The sequence below is a fragment of the Nicotiana attenuata genome, unplaced genomic scaffold, assembly GCF_001879085.1.
Source record: "Nicotiana attenuata strain UT unplaced genomic scaffold, NIATTr2, whole genome shotgun sequence".
Taxonomy (NCBI): Eukaryota; Viridiplantae; Streptophyta; class Magnoliopsida; order Solanales; family Solanaceae; genus Nicotiana; species Nicotiana attenuata.
Genome location: NW_017679837.1, coordinates 1 through 15,464, shown reverse-complemented (window position 1 = coordinate 15,464; position 15,464 = coordinate 1). Strand labels below are relative to the sequence as shown.

At 37.1% G+C, this 15,464-nt stretch overlaps 1 protein-coding gene across 1 annotated transcript; it reads left to right on the top strand.

Moving 5' to 3' along the window:
• Window positions 1-2,412: 2,412 nt before the first annotated feature.
• Window positions 2,413-6,273, top strand: LOC109221798 (glutamate receptor 2.9-like). The gene is made up of 5 exons (XM_019386241.1): window positions 2,413-2,859; window positions 3,060-4,399; window positions 4,551-4,863; window positions 4,954-5,360; window positions 5,467-6,273. Exons 1-5 carry the CDS (start codon window positions 2,577-2,579, stop codon window positions 6,028-6,030), a joined length of 2,907 nt encoding a protein of 968 aa, XP_019241786.1. The 5' UTR covers window positions 2,413-2,576; the 3' UTR covers window positions 6,031-6,273.
• The last annotated feature ends 9,191 nt before the right edge of the window (window positions 6,274-15,464 follow it).

Here is a 15,464-nt window from a genome sequence, read left to right as displayed (position 1 = left end):
GTAGCGCTATATTGAGGCGAGGCACACGCTCTATGACGAGTGCAGGGTCGTTTGTTATTGGGGATTGTGACATGGTCCGTCTCGGTGATGTTTTACTGTGTTTTTCTACTAGAACTTGTTGGAAATCATCGTTACTTGGATTTGACTGTTGTATTTGGGCTTCGTGCCGGCTATTCGAATCCTTCAGGGATTGATATCACTGATTTTGCATACTTTGCATATTGTTTAACCTCATTCCAAGGTTTTAAGTACTATTTTGCAAACTCAGCCCCTTTTCTCAGATTTGAAAACTTAAATGACATTTTAAATGATATTTTGGGCTGTGAATTACTGATTTAAAATACCCAAGAGGCTTATAGTGATTTCTGGATACATGGTTGGCTTGGGCTGCACGCCGCAGCATTACTATATTGATATTGAGGCCGAGGGCCTGGTTGGTGCCACAAGATGGCTTGATTATTTGCGCTTGGGCTGTAGAAGCCCCTCCGGAGTCTGTACACACCCCCAGTGAGCGCCGTCGACGATAAATATATATATGGTTGGCTCGGACTGCACGCCGCAGTGGGTACCTGAGTGTACCGGCATATGCATTCATGCATTATTACTTACCTGTTTTACCTGGCATGGTTCTTTCTGTACTATTATCTCATGGACTTGTTGGTTTTACTGTTAAAGGTTTGGTACTGCTGGTTATAGTTTGCCTTGTGTTTGTCAGAGATTTCTTATCTTCAGCCATTATTTATGTTTATTACTCACTGAGTCGGAGTACTCACTTTACTCCCTGCACCGTGTGTGCAGATCTAGGTGCATCACAGGCTGAGTGAGGATTGTTTAGCAGCACAGTAGCATCGGGGAGCATTGAGGTACCTGCATGGCGTTCGCAGCCTTCGTCTCTCCCTCCTATCTTTATTCTCTTTTATTCCGCATTTTATCCTAGACAGACTGTATTAGGTGGAAACTCTGTATTAGAGGCTCATGTTTGTGACACCGGGTCCTAGTTTGGGATTTATATTTTCAGTATTTTGTTAAACTTCCGCGTATTGTTCAGTATCTCTAAACTTTTGATAAAAATGGCTTAGTTATTAATATCTGTGCTTTAAAATTATGAACCATCCAATGTGGGAAATATTGTTGAAAGGTCGGGCTTGCCCAGCAATGGGTTGGGCGCCATCACGACCGGGGATTGGGTCGTGACAACTATTCATCCCTTGTATTACAAAAGTATTAACGTCTTACATTTATATTATTTAGATAGTAAATACAAAAGTGATTTTTAATTTTAACCATTATTGACCTGAATAGAGACCAACTTTGGTCGCTAATTATACATGAATTTAATTTAGCGACCAAAGTTGGTCGCTAAATTTAAATCAGATTTATTTATATTTTATATAATATTTAAATTAATAATATAATTATTAAAATTTTATAACTGGGTCTCGTTTTGGCGACCAATGTTGGTCGCTATCTGCCTACCCTTTAATTAGCGACCAAAATTGGTCGCAAATTTTAAATTATATATATTTATATTTTATAATTTTCTTAAAATAATAATATAATTATTAAAATTTTGTAGGTGGGTCCTGCTTTAGCGACCAACATTGGTCGCTAATCTCAGCAAACCTTTGAGCAAGCAAGTGTGACCAGTCCAGTCAACAGTTTGACTAATTTAGCGACCAAGTAGCGACCCACCTTAGTCGCTAATGTGTTTCAACTATTTATTTTATTATTTTTGCTTGTTTAGCGACCAACGTTGGTCGCTTTTTGCCACAGACCAACTTTGGTCTCTAAAGATTGGTCGTTTTTTTCCGGAATTCTAGTAGTGATAAACGGACAATGCAAATCCCCGACAAAATAAGAAAGAAAATTAGCAATGCAGGTGCGAGGAGAATGTCATATTTCTATATCTTACTCTTACATTAACAATTAGGGTGAGCCAATGACACCTACATAAATATATAATCATCTTCAAAACACACTGCAATCACCATTCCATTCCATCTCCATGCACTACTTTTGGTGTGCAAGCAAGTTACGACTGACCAAGTCTGAACTCAAACCGCGTAAAATAAAACTTTGGTATATAGTAGTAGTAGCCTTATCGTCTAAAGACAATGGTCTCTTCTACTTATGGTAATTTTCACAGGATTTGACTGAGCTAAATTTGTAAAACTCCCTCTGCCTTTGCCAAAATATGGAAAGTCCATTCAATATCCTCTAGATATATAGTCGGCATCATATGAATACAAAAGTAACTGTGGATTGGAGGAATGAGTACCACGCAAAGTTCAAACCAATATCAATTTTGTCAGTGTGTTAATTTAGTCAACATTTGATTTGGTCAAATTAAGGAGGAATCTTGCTAGCTAAAAGTCCTCTCACGACTCTTATTTGAAAGCTTTATTTTTTACTTTTCATGCTACGTTGTTATAGGTACGAAGGCAATTATTGGTTGAAGTGTATGATTATATATCCAGAGCTTCCTAATTGAGAGAGCTTTAGACACATCTCAACTACTTTCAAAAAGCCCAACTGCTTGTTGCCCAACTCTTAGAATATTTACCAGAGCTTTTCAGATGCAAAATCAAAGATGCCACTTCCTGATTCTTTTCATTCAGTTTCTCTCTATCATTAGCTTTTGCCAATACATAATGCCAATAAGTGGTCAAGATGAAACTAATGGCGTAAAGAAGGTGGATGTGGGTATAATTCTTGATCTGGAAACAAGTGTGGCAAAAGTAATGCACACATGTATATTGCTAGCTCTTGAAGAGTACCATGCCGCAAATCGCAGTGCCATTAGGATAGTCCCTCACTTCAGGGATTCGAAGAAAGATGATGTTGAAGCAGCATCCGCAGGTAAATTCAGCTCGTGATTTACTGCTTTAAACTAGCATATCTTACTTTCTTTGATTCACAAGTCAGACATACTCTGGTATTATGGCTACTTGCACACGACATTGTCTTTTTCTCTAAGATACTTTTATTTTCACTTTGGTTTTCCTATTTTGAAAGGGATGTTCAGAAAATATCTTAACAGTCTAATTGTGTATGTGCAGCCATATACTTGCTAAAGGATGTCCAAGTACATGCTATCTTTGGGCCACAAATGTCTACACAAACTGATTTTGTGATTGACATAGGGAACAAAGTAAAGGTTCCTGTCATTTCTCCAGCAACAAGTCCTTCACTTTCAGTCAAGGAAAATCCCTACTTCATCAGAGCAGCACTTCCTTCTTCCAGCCAGACTAAAGCCATAGCAGCAATTGTTAAAAACTATGATTGGAGGGAGGTTGTAATCATCTATGAGGATAGCCCCTTTGGAACAGGGATAGTTCCACATTTGACTGATGCTTTGCTGGAAATAAGCACTTTAGTCTCCTATAGAAGTGTTATTTCCCCTTCAGCCAATGATGATCAAATCCTCAGAGAGCTATACAAGTTGAATACAATGCAGACGAGGGTGTTCGTCGTGCATCTGCAACCATTTCTTGCCTCACGGCTTTTCCTCAAGGCCAAAGAAGCCGGAATGATGAACAATGGATATGCGTGGATCATCACAGATGTGGTAACAAGTGTTCTGGACTCGGTAGATCCTTCAGTGATTGAGTCATCAATGCAAGGTGTTCTTGGTGTAAAGCCTTACTTTCCAAGATCACATGAGCTTAACAATTTCACCAAGAGATGGAGAGAGAGATTTCGTCAAGAGTATCCAAACATGGACCAAGTTGAACTCAATGTTTACGGGCTATGGGCATACGATAGCATTACCGTCTTAGCAAAAGCAGTACAAAATGTGGGCGCAACTGCCATCCCAGAAGTCAAGAAACCAGACGCTAAAGAGAACTTATCGGACTTAGATGCACTTGGTACCTCAGAATTGGGATCTTTGCTCATTGACACTCTGCAAAACACATCCCTAAAAAGAGGACTAAGTGGTGATTTCCGTATCATTGATGGAGAATTGCAGCCATCCCCATATCAGATTGTGAACATAATTGGGAAAGGAGAGAGAAGCATTGGATTCTGGACAGAGAGTGATGGAATTTCATATAAACTGACTATGAATGGGAAAACAGCTAAGAGTAATAATAAACAACTAGGGACCATCATTTGGCCCGGTGGATCTACTATTTTTCCTAGAGGCTGGGAAATACCCACAAGCGGGAAGAAGTTAAAGGTTGGAGTTCCTGTCAAAGGAGGGCTGGAGCAATACATTAAAGTGGAAATAGATTCAAAAACACAAGCAGTTAGTGCAACTGGTTTCTGTGCAGATGTGTTCAAAGAAGTCATCCAATCTATGCCATATGCTGTCCCTTACGAATTTATTCCATTTCCAATAGCACATAGCCCCACTTCTCAAGACTATGATGATCTTGTTTACAAGATCCTTTCTCAGGTAATATCTAATCCTTGTTTGAATTGACCTCTTTAGCTGTATCCCTTATTTACATGATCCTTTTTGAGACTTTCTTATCTACTTTCTGCTTTTGCTTTGGCTGAGGAAGACCAACCATAAATACTGCAATAACATTGTTTGCTTGAACCAGGAATATGATGCAGTTGTAGGTGATGTGACTATTTTAGCAAACCGTTCCAAGTACGTGGATTTCACATTACCTTTTACAGAGTCGGGTATTTCAGCAGTTGTGCCTGTAAGGGATGATGAGAGGAAGAATGCATGGATTTTCTTGAAACCTCTAAAGAGCGAACTTTGGGTAACAACTGGAGCATTCTTTGTCTTCATTGGTTTTGTGGTTTGGGTACTCGAACATCGTGTAAATAAAGATTTTCGAGGACCCAAACGCAAGCAAGTTGGGATGGTATTCTGGTTTTCCTTCTCGACTCTCGTTTTTGCCCACAGTAAGTCTCTAACTCAAACTGAAGTATATATGAAAGCTTTACATTAATTCTCCTTGTTTCTCAACAAATCATATATATGGCTGGTTGCAGAAGAGAGGGTAACAAGCAACTTAACAAGATTTGTGGTGATTGTGTGGGTTTTCGTGGTTCTTGTGCTGACATCAAGTTATACCGCCAGTTTAACATCTATGTTAACGGTGCAACAGCTCCAACCTACTATAACAGACCTCAATGATCTCATCAAGAATGGAGAATATGTTGGGTACCAAAAAGGTTCCTTTGTCGAAGACATCCTGAAGCGCATGAAATTTGAGAGCTCCAAGTTTAGAAGTTATAGCACATTGGAAGATTACAATGATGCCCTCTCAAGAGGAAGCAAAAATGGAGGAGTTGGTGCAATTGTTGATGAGCTACCTTATCTCAGACTCTTCCTTAACAAGTACTGCAGGAAGTATGTTATGGTTGGTCCCACTTACAAAACTGCCGGCTTTGGATTCGTAAGATTCTCACACTCCAGTGATGTTTTTGGACGTGTTTATATTTGTTTAGAATAGTTTGTAGTTTACTCAATCTAATTCAGTTTTGCTCCTCAATTTCTTGCAGGTATTTCCAAAAGGATCTCCTATGGTACCTGACGTCTCAAGAGCAGTCTTGAAGGTGATGGAGGGAGAATTTATGAATAACATAATTCAGAAATGGTTCGGGAATGAAACAGACTGTCCAGAGAAAAACGGAATGGTTATAACATCTGATAGCCTCACGCTAGATAGTTTTAAGGGCCTTTTCCTCATAGCTGGTGTATCAGCAGGCTCCGCTCTTCTCACATTCTTACTCATCTTCCTTCATCAGAACAGAGAAATCTTTGCCACTGATGATTCAATATGGCAAAAGCTTTCTGCACTAGCTAAAGTCTTTGACGAAGTGAGAGATAACTCTAATGTTAAGTCAGAAAAGCATGAAGCGAATGAAAGCCAAACAGCTACACAGTTGTCAGCAACTGCAGCTTACCCTGATATATTGCCCAATCTTGCCTCGCAAAGCCCAGAAATCAGAATTTCTGACGGCCTAGACGCATCCCCTGCACATGAAGGATTCTCTACACCAGAACCTGGAACTCCAGCTCATGAAACCATTACAGAGGCCAATGAGGAAAGATGTTACATATGACTGCTGCTACAATTATGAACACACTTGAAAAGAGCCCTACAAGAGATTGTACAGAGATGAGATAGCTTTAATATAGTTAAACTAGATTACATTATAACTTTGTCGCTCTTAGCCATAATATTTGCAAGAAGAGGCGGCTCTAGAATCTAGATTTGAGTGTTCAATCTTTTAAGTTCTTACCATTGAATTCATTGTAAATTATGGGTTCAGAATTTAATACTACTATTTATTATTGAAATTTCACCAACTTTCCACATATATTTGTGTGTCGAAATTATTGGGTTCAAGGTTTCAGGTGGAAAATGAAAGATTTCAGAGGAATAGTATCAAAACATCACTTATCAATGCCATAAGCATAGCGAAAAGCAATCCAACAAATTTGCCGACCTCCATTTCATATGTGTAAAGAGCCCACATCCAACTGAGAAACAAATGAACTTTTAGAGGAAAATCCACAAAGAAAAGGATGCTCAAGTCACAAGAATACCCTATTAGTTAATGATTAAAAATTCATCTGGCTCATAAGTTGTTTGCTCCTCAAAAGTGTAGTAGACTACAAATGATACAGAAGAAGAAAACAGAAATTTTTAAGTTCATCAACAACTTAATTAATGACGTAAAAACGGATCAGATTATGTTATTTTCAAAATTATGGAAGAAACAGTAGGATATCCACGCGCCTGTTAGTTCACGATAGCGGAGAGACAATCTTCTTGTCCAAAAGACATTAGAGTTTAGATATTTCCAAATATAAAATAATTAAAATTAATTTGTTGGAATTAGAAAACTGATGAAAATGAACTTTATGCAATTGAATTGCATAATAGATTGTTATGGAAAGAAAATTTACTAATTTTCATAGCGTATGAGCTATGCTAAAGTAAGGAGCTAGCAGTATTTTTTTAACAAGAGGGAGTGGACTTTTAAGGTGTTTGAATTGGCTTAAAACTCTGCTTTAAATCAGTTTTTGACTTAGCCTTCTGAATGAGCTAGCATGCAAAGAAAATATGAAATATTGACATGAAATTTGTTGATAATTGTTATTAATATTTCATATTATTAATGTTTTGAAAAATATTTTTCAATCATCAACCAAATATATATCACAAATAATTTCTAGAAAAAATACATTCCGTGAAAAATATTTTTCATAAAAGATACTACACTTTTATCGTACCAAAGACACGCAATTACTAGCTTCTCACATTTTTTACCTTATAAAAAAGAAAAAAGAAAAAAACTAGCTTCTCACTTTTCAATTATGCATCCTCTTTTGTCTCTTCTTTTGATAAGGGTTCGAATAGAAAAGGAATTTGTAATTAGATTATCAGTATTCTATGATTTGCACATCAAATTCTTTCAATCACTATTGAGGGGTACCGGAAAGTTTAAGGTGTGTAGTTAGAATTCAAAACAAATTAAAGAGTATTTATATAATATTCTGATTTAATATATACATGGATTTAACCGGACATGGCTAAGAGATTAGATTGATAAATATGTCATCGTTTTGCTTTTTATTCTTGTGTCGCAAAACAATATAATCATAATTTAGTGAATCACACATATAATCCTATGAAATTTCATTCAATATCTACAAAAAGTATTTGCACAAACAAAAATAAGAGAAATACAAGTTTAAAAAGATAGTAGAAATTTCTATTCTCATTTGGTTTTTCCATTTTTCTTTTTCTTTTTCTTTTCGTCATTTTATATAGGAAATATGATTTAATAAAGTTATGTGGCATGAAATAATTCAATAGATGCATCCTTTGTTAAGAAATTCAAATGAGGTAGTTTTGTTACATAAATATGAAATAATGATATCTGATATTTGAAACCACATGAGAGGTTTATGCAATATTTTTTCTTATAATACACTACTAGAAATTCGGGTTTTAGCGACCACGAAAAGCGACTAAAGTTGGTCGCTTATTGGCCAAAAAGCGACCAAAGAGGCATGGTCGATATTAAGCTGGTCCCTTTACCTTAGGGACCAAAGTTGGTCGCTAATTTAGCGACCAACTTTGGTATCTCAGGTAAAAGGACCAAATTTTCCGGGTAAAGAGAATAGCGACCAACTTTGGCCGCTACAATATTTTAATATTATAATTTGGCGACCAAAGTTGGTCTCTTTCTGTAAATTACGTTTTTTTTATTTATTATTAATCATAAAATAGCGACCAACTTTGGTCTGTAAAGAAAATATTATATTTTAAAATTTGGAAAATAGAGACCAAAGTTGGTCGCTTTACTATAAATTTTTTTTATTTTTTTAAAATAATCGACCAAAGCTGGTCGCTAACTTCAAGAATTAAATTTTTTTTTAGTAATATGCGACCAACTTTGGTCGCTATATTTCCAGAAATTATATTTTTTTTAATGGTATAGCGACCAAAGTTGGTCGCTTTTTGTGAAATCTGGGTTAAATAGCGACCAACCTTGGTCACTATTTCCCAGAAAATTATTTTTTTTTAATTGAAAAGCGACCAAATGGCGACCAGAGTTGGTCGCTTTTCTTGGTATATTGCTGGCAGGAACTGCCTATTTTGGCAGCTACACCACCTGCCAGCTTACCAAAATTCCTAAATATGCATTTTATGCCAACAACAACAACAACAAGCAACAACAACAACAATAAACAACAACAACAACAACACAACAACATTATAACCAACAAAGTATAAAGTTCAATAGAACTTTATACTTTAAGCTAACCAAACTAATAAGTTAACTGTTATTACAAAACCATTCAAAAACCGATTGTATTTGTCTAGTTGAAAGTGTATAAAATTCAAGGATTGTTCTGTACATCATTATCATCACCGTCTGATGAACTTTCATCACCAAGACGGTATCCAGAATGGTGTATTTGTCGAGGATGGGAAGAACGATCACGGGGAGGACGGGAGGAACGAGGCACGGGGAAGGCGAGCCTCTGGCGATGACTCACGAGACCGGGGAATCGGAAAACTGCCAGAAGCTAGGAGAGATTTGATCTGCTCTTGCATGCCAATGTACTGAGCATCTCTAAGCTTTTCTCTTTCCTTGGCGGCTTCTAGCTCGGATGTGAGCTTTGTCACAGTCTCCCGCATAGAGGAGAGGCTCTCCCCATCAAGTTGCTCGGCTTGCGAGGAAGTCCCTATTCCTTGCATTCCACACTTATAGCGATGGAATTTCTTATTAGGAAGCCCGTATACCTTCCCCCCATTTTGGACCGCCAGCAGCCTGCGTCCACATTCTCTCAGCATCCTCGTCCGATAGTTGGATTGGCTCGCCCGACTCATTAGGTGGCTGACTGCGTATGAATTGCTCCACTTCAGCTGTGAAGCGACCCTATAAGAAAAATTACATTGAATTAGTATTTCAAAATTTATATAAAAGTAAATCAAAATTCTTAATGAAAAGTGAAAACTTACATGTACAGTCGAGGCTCGGCCCTCGACCCACCTTTCTTGGTCCGTCTCTTTCTTCTTCTTTACAATATGAGTCTCATTGAAGAGCTCATCTTGGTTCATCGGACGCCCCAACTTTTTTTGCTAAAAACTCATAAATTTTAGTTAATAAACAGAATAGATATACTTTGAAAATTAAAATAAATTAAGCAATTACGTACCATTCTTCTTTTTATCGTCCCTAGGCTGATCGCACCTCCAGTGTGCAAGGATCCTCCCTTCTCAGATGCCCGAGCTTTCTTTCCTTTTTCGCTCTTCTGTAAGAACTCTGCGGTAAGCCATTGCCTTTGCAAATCCTCCCACAAATTCTGAAGCAACCAGCCAGGCTTCTGGTTCAACTTTTTAGCTTTGGAGAAACAATAGGACAACCGCTTTCGAGCTTTTAGATGGAAATTTGCAACCACATCCGCGCTATAGCGGTGTTCCCATACACACTTGCTCTGTATTTCAAAAGTTAAGTATTATATGAAAATATCATATTTAGATGGAAATATCATAAAAGCTATATTCGATATATTATACTTAGCTTTTATTAGCTAATAATTATTCAAAAGTTAAGTACATTAACTGCTTATAGTATAGTATATGCATTAGCTAATATATATATATATACTATGCAATAAGTATTAGTGCATTAGCTAATAAAAGCATAGTATTAATGCACTTAACTTTTGATTAATTATGTATTAACGCACTAAGCTATATTCGATATATATAAGCTAAATTCGATATATTATTAGCTAAATTCGCTATAATTCGATATATATAAGCTAAGCTATATTCTATAATACATATTTAGATGGAAATATCATAACTATAAATAATTATACTGCTTAAAAGAATATTTACACCTTAAATTGATTGAAGATTTGCTCCTTCANATATATATATATATATATATATATATATATATATATATATATATATATATATATACACACATATATATACACTATGCAATAAGTATTAGTGCATTAGCTAATAAAAGCATAGTATTAATGCACTTAACTTTTGATTAATTATGTATTAACGCACTAAGCTTTTATCGAATATATATATAAAAGCTATATTTCATGTATATAAGCTAAATTCGATATAATATTAGCTAAATTCGATATAATTCGATATATATAAAAGCTAAGCTATATTCTATAATACATATTTAGATGGAAATATCATAAATATGAATAATTATACTGCTTAAAAGAACATTTATACCTTAAATTGATTGAAGATTTGCTCCTTCAGCGAGAATGGGAATTCACTCCAAGTCGCATAAGGACCATCATAAAGCTTTCTGGTGGCTTTAGTGATTATCCTTGTAGTAATATTACTAGGGATGAACTTGCAATTTAATAGAAAACAACGCATTAATATCTTAGTAAAACTGTACAAAACAATAAAAGTAAAAATAACAAATAACTCTTACCCATCACCCTCAGGGACTATGATGATCCTGTCATATTCATCATAATGCACCTCCTCGTCATCATCAACATCACCGTCCGAAGCATGTATATCGGAGGCATGTATGGAAGGTGTAGGGGGGTCAGAGCTAGTATCTCGCAGGCGAAGGCCTGCAATAGATGGAGTCCCAGATGAAGATGGCTGCGAGCCCTGGGACTGCGACATAGCTGTATGGGCCGCAAGTGGATGTGACACTGATAGCTGTGACCCGAGTGGCTGTGACACGGATGGCTGTGATCCATGTGGATGTGACATGGATCGATGCGATCCATGAGATGCTGATGGATGCGATCCACGTGGTAGTGAGACAGGTGGACTGTATGTCGGACGTACAGTCCTATGGCCCTATGAAGAAAGTCCTGGCGTCTGCACGAAGGTGTAGGGCTGGTGATGCAGTGGCAACTCAGAATAACCCACACCCCACTGTTGCTGCTATTTTTATTTTTAGAGAAATCCTCTGTATGAAACTTATAACCATTCACAACGTACTTAGACATTGTTGTGACCTCAACCCTAGGTCCCCAAGATACATCTTTCAAAAATTTATTTACACCATTATTTGGATCATTTACCTACATTTCCTTAAAAAAATCATAAGTTAGCATAAGTTCCAAACATTGTTTACCTACATAGTGTTAGAATATTTTAAAGAGAAACTTACAAATTATTTGAACCACGTATCAAATCTCGTATATGTCATCATGGCCAAATTGACCCACAAAGTGACTGTGACACATCAAATACTTTTAGTAGTTGCATTGAGATGTAATCACAGTAATTTTTATATTTTGATAACTACTAAATCAATACTTACTTGAGATATGGTACAACTTCGGGACAATTTAGCAACACGTGAAGTGTAGCTGACTTGAACTCCATATCACTCAAACTTCTCTTTCTACCATCCTTAGAACATCGGCCTGGTTGATTGAGTATGGACATAAGCGGATATAATGGATCATTCCTAAGGTCGACCGTGTGTCTGTTGGGCCTATTCCTAGCAAATGGCACATTACTCTCAAAATAATAAGAACAAGAATGAGCAGTTTCCTTCGCAAGATAAGCTTCGCATATAGATCCTTCAATCCTATTCCTCTGCTTAACAAATTGTTTGCATTTGCCAATTGTCCTACATAGTTTCAGGTTAGCCAAGAACATTTGTTTAAATTAAAACAGAAAATTACATCAAACTTAAAACGGAAAAGGGTCAAAAGTATCCCTCTACTATTCGAAAATATTTATTTATACCCTTCGTTATACTATTGGTCCATTATAGCCCCCAACGTTATAAAACTGGTACAAAAGTACCCCTCTGCCGTTAGGACCCTCCAACATGGCAAAATTATCCTACGTGGCGTAACATATGCTGAGGTGGATGCCACCTCATCGCACTTATCCCATTTTACCCCCTTCCCAACTTCTTCTTCCACCACCACCTCCCTCTTCACCCAAACACCACTAGCATTACCTCCTCCTTCACCGTACACCTATTCTTTCGTCACCATCAAACCACTAGTCTTGACCACCATTTGTTTACCAAAATCAAACTGAATCGATGTATTGTGTGCAGTATTTGTTTCATAAACAAATCCTGTATTTAATAAATAAGTATGCGAACAAAACAGTATGAAATCTAATTAAAGTCACATTTGGTGACAGATACAGTTAGCTAGTTTAATTAGGAAACTAGAACAATAACATTTTCTTGGACGACACATTCTTGCCTTTGATTTTTCGATAAAAATATACTATATATCTTGGTAATTATGGGTAGCGGACCTAAATTGGGAGCAATCTAGCATTTTCAGTGTGTGGGTTCATGATATATGTGATTTCTCGGTCAAAATTGAATTTGGTTTAGCGAGCACCTACTGTTCATGATGTTTAAGAACTGGAATCCTAGTTCTGTAATTTTTCCACGTTCTAACCATAAGCACTTTGTCTCAACTCCCAATTAATAAAGTAGTCTTTGAAGAAGCAATATCTTTATCTCTCGTTTTCTTATATATTGGCCATTTTAGGTGCATGTTCTGTAATTTGTCCTTATTATTCTCTCATCATCCCATACCCCTTTCTTCCATATTTGTATTGCATCATATTCAAAATCTTCGATCCAATTTGATTTTGGTGAAACAACGGTTGTCAAAATTAGTGATTTGTCGGTGGTGGAAGAATAGGTGTGCAGGTGGTGAAGGAGAAGGTGATGTTGGTGGTGATTGAGTGAAGAGGGAGGTAGTTGTGAAAAAGAAGTTAGGGATGGGGTAAAATGGGATAAATGCGATGAGGTGGCATGCCATGTGGCATCCACCTCAGCGATATGTCAAGCCACATAGGATAATTTTGCCAGGGTGGAGAGTCTTAACGACAGAAGGGTATTTTTACACCAATTTTATGATGTCGGGGGTTGTTGTGGACTAATAGTATAACGGAGGGCATAAGTGAACATTTTATAATAGTAGAAGGATATTTTTGACCCTTGTCCGAACTTAAAATATTACTTCTCAAAGGGATACATCCATCTGCATTAAACAGGCCCTCCAAGTCGTGCCTCATGTACAAGGTGGATTGGAAGGTGTTCCATCACATCAAAAAACCCACATAGAAATATCTTTTCCATCTTAGTAGAAGTTACACGAATGTTCTGATCCATCCGGAGTAGGATTTCTTCCCTTAATGTGGAAGAACACAAGTCTTTGAATAACAAACTAATCTCTGTGATGGGTTTCCAGATTCGTTCAGGCAAACCACAAAATGGAATAGGCACTAAGGTCTCCATGAAAACATGACAGTCATGACTTTTCAAATGGCTCAACTTCCACCTCCATATCAACTTTTTTCCCAAAATTCGACGCATAACCCTCAGGCATCTTCAATTTCGTTACCCAATCACAAATTTGTCGTCTTTCCTCCAAAGTGAATGTGTAACTTGCTTTGGGCTTGAACACCTTACCATTGTTTGCTGTCTGCAAGTATAATTCAGGCCGCCTGCAATATTCTCGTAAGTCCATTCTAGCTTTCGAGTTATCTTTTGTCTTACCTTTAACATCCATCACTGTGTTGAACAAATTGTCAAAATAGCTCTTCTCAATATGCATGACATCAAGGTTGTGACGGAGAAGATTATCCTTCCAATAAGGCAACTCCCAAAATATACTCTGTTTCGTCCAATTATAAGTAACACCGTATCCGGGGAATCTATAAGGTGGAGCTTCAGTAACTTTACTGAAGTTCTGGACCCTCTCCCAAATTTCCTCACCTGAAAGTATCGGAGGTGGGAAATCATATTCCATTTTATTCTTTTTGAATGCATTTTTCATCCTTCTAAACTCATGATCAGGAGGCAAGAATTGACGATGACAATCAAACCATGATTGCTTTCGGCCATATTTCAAAGTGAACGCTTTACTATTTTCCATGCAGTAAGGACAAGCTAGCTTCCCAGCAGTCATCCACCCAGACAACATTCCATACGCAGGAAAATCGTTAATTGTCCACATTAAATTAGCACGCAAAATGAAATTCTGCTTGGTTGATATGTCATATGTTTCAACACAATCGTACCACAATTGTTTTAGCTCATCAATCAAAGGTTGCAAATATACATCAATCAAACTTTTTGGATTACGTGGATCGGAGATAATACAATTTAAGAATATATATGGACTAGTCATGCACAACTCGGATGGTAGATTATAAGGTGTAAGAAAGACATGCCAACATGAATATGGTATGGCAGATACAGAAAAAGGCGTGAAGCCATCCGCACACAGACCTAATCGAACATTCCTTGGTTCACTAGCAAAATCTGGATAAGTCCTATCAAAGTGCTTTCAAGCTTCTCCATATGAAGGATGACACATAATACCAGGTGGTCTTCTATTTTCAAAGTTCCATCTCATATGAGGAGCAGAACTCACCGACGCATATAACCTCTTTAACCTAGGTATAAGAGGTAAATAATGCATCGACTTGATAGCGACCATATTCCCACTGGAAAGCCTCTTAAAACGAGGCTTTTCGCAAAATTTACAACTGTCAAAACCTGCATCATCTTTATAATATAACATGCAACCATCTTCACAACAATCAATTCTCATTGACGAAAGTCCTAACTTAGAAACTAATCTCTTTGCCTTATAGAAATCACCAGGTAATTCGATATCAGGGTCAACTAGTTCACGCATAAGGTCAATGAAAGAGTCCATGGCTCCTTGAGAAATATTCCAATCAGATTTCATACTTAGTAATCTAACTGCAACAGACAACTCAGAGTGCGGACTTCTGTTACGTAGTGGACAACTAGCTTCCTCTAAAGCTTCATAAAAATATTTTGCGTCATCATTAGGAGTTTGTTCAACATTTTCATTGGGCTCGCCCCCAAAGTGCATCCCAAAAGGATCCGCAACCATATCATGAATTCTAGAATCATGATTTGTATCTCCACCGCCTACACTTTCACCACAACCATGTTACTGAAACTATCCCATGGCTACCATCGATCTCTCCATGACT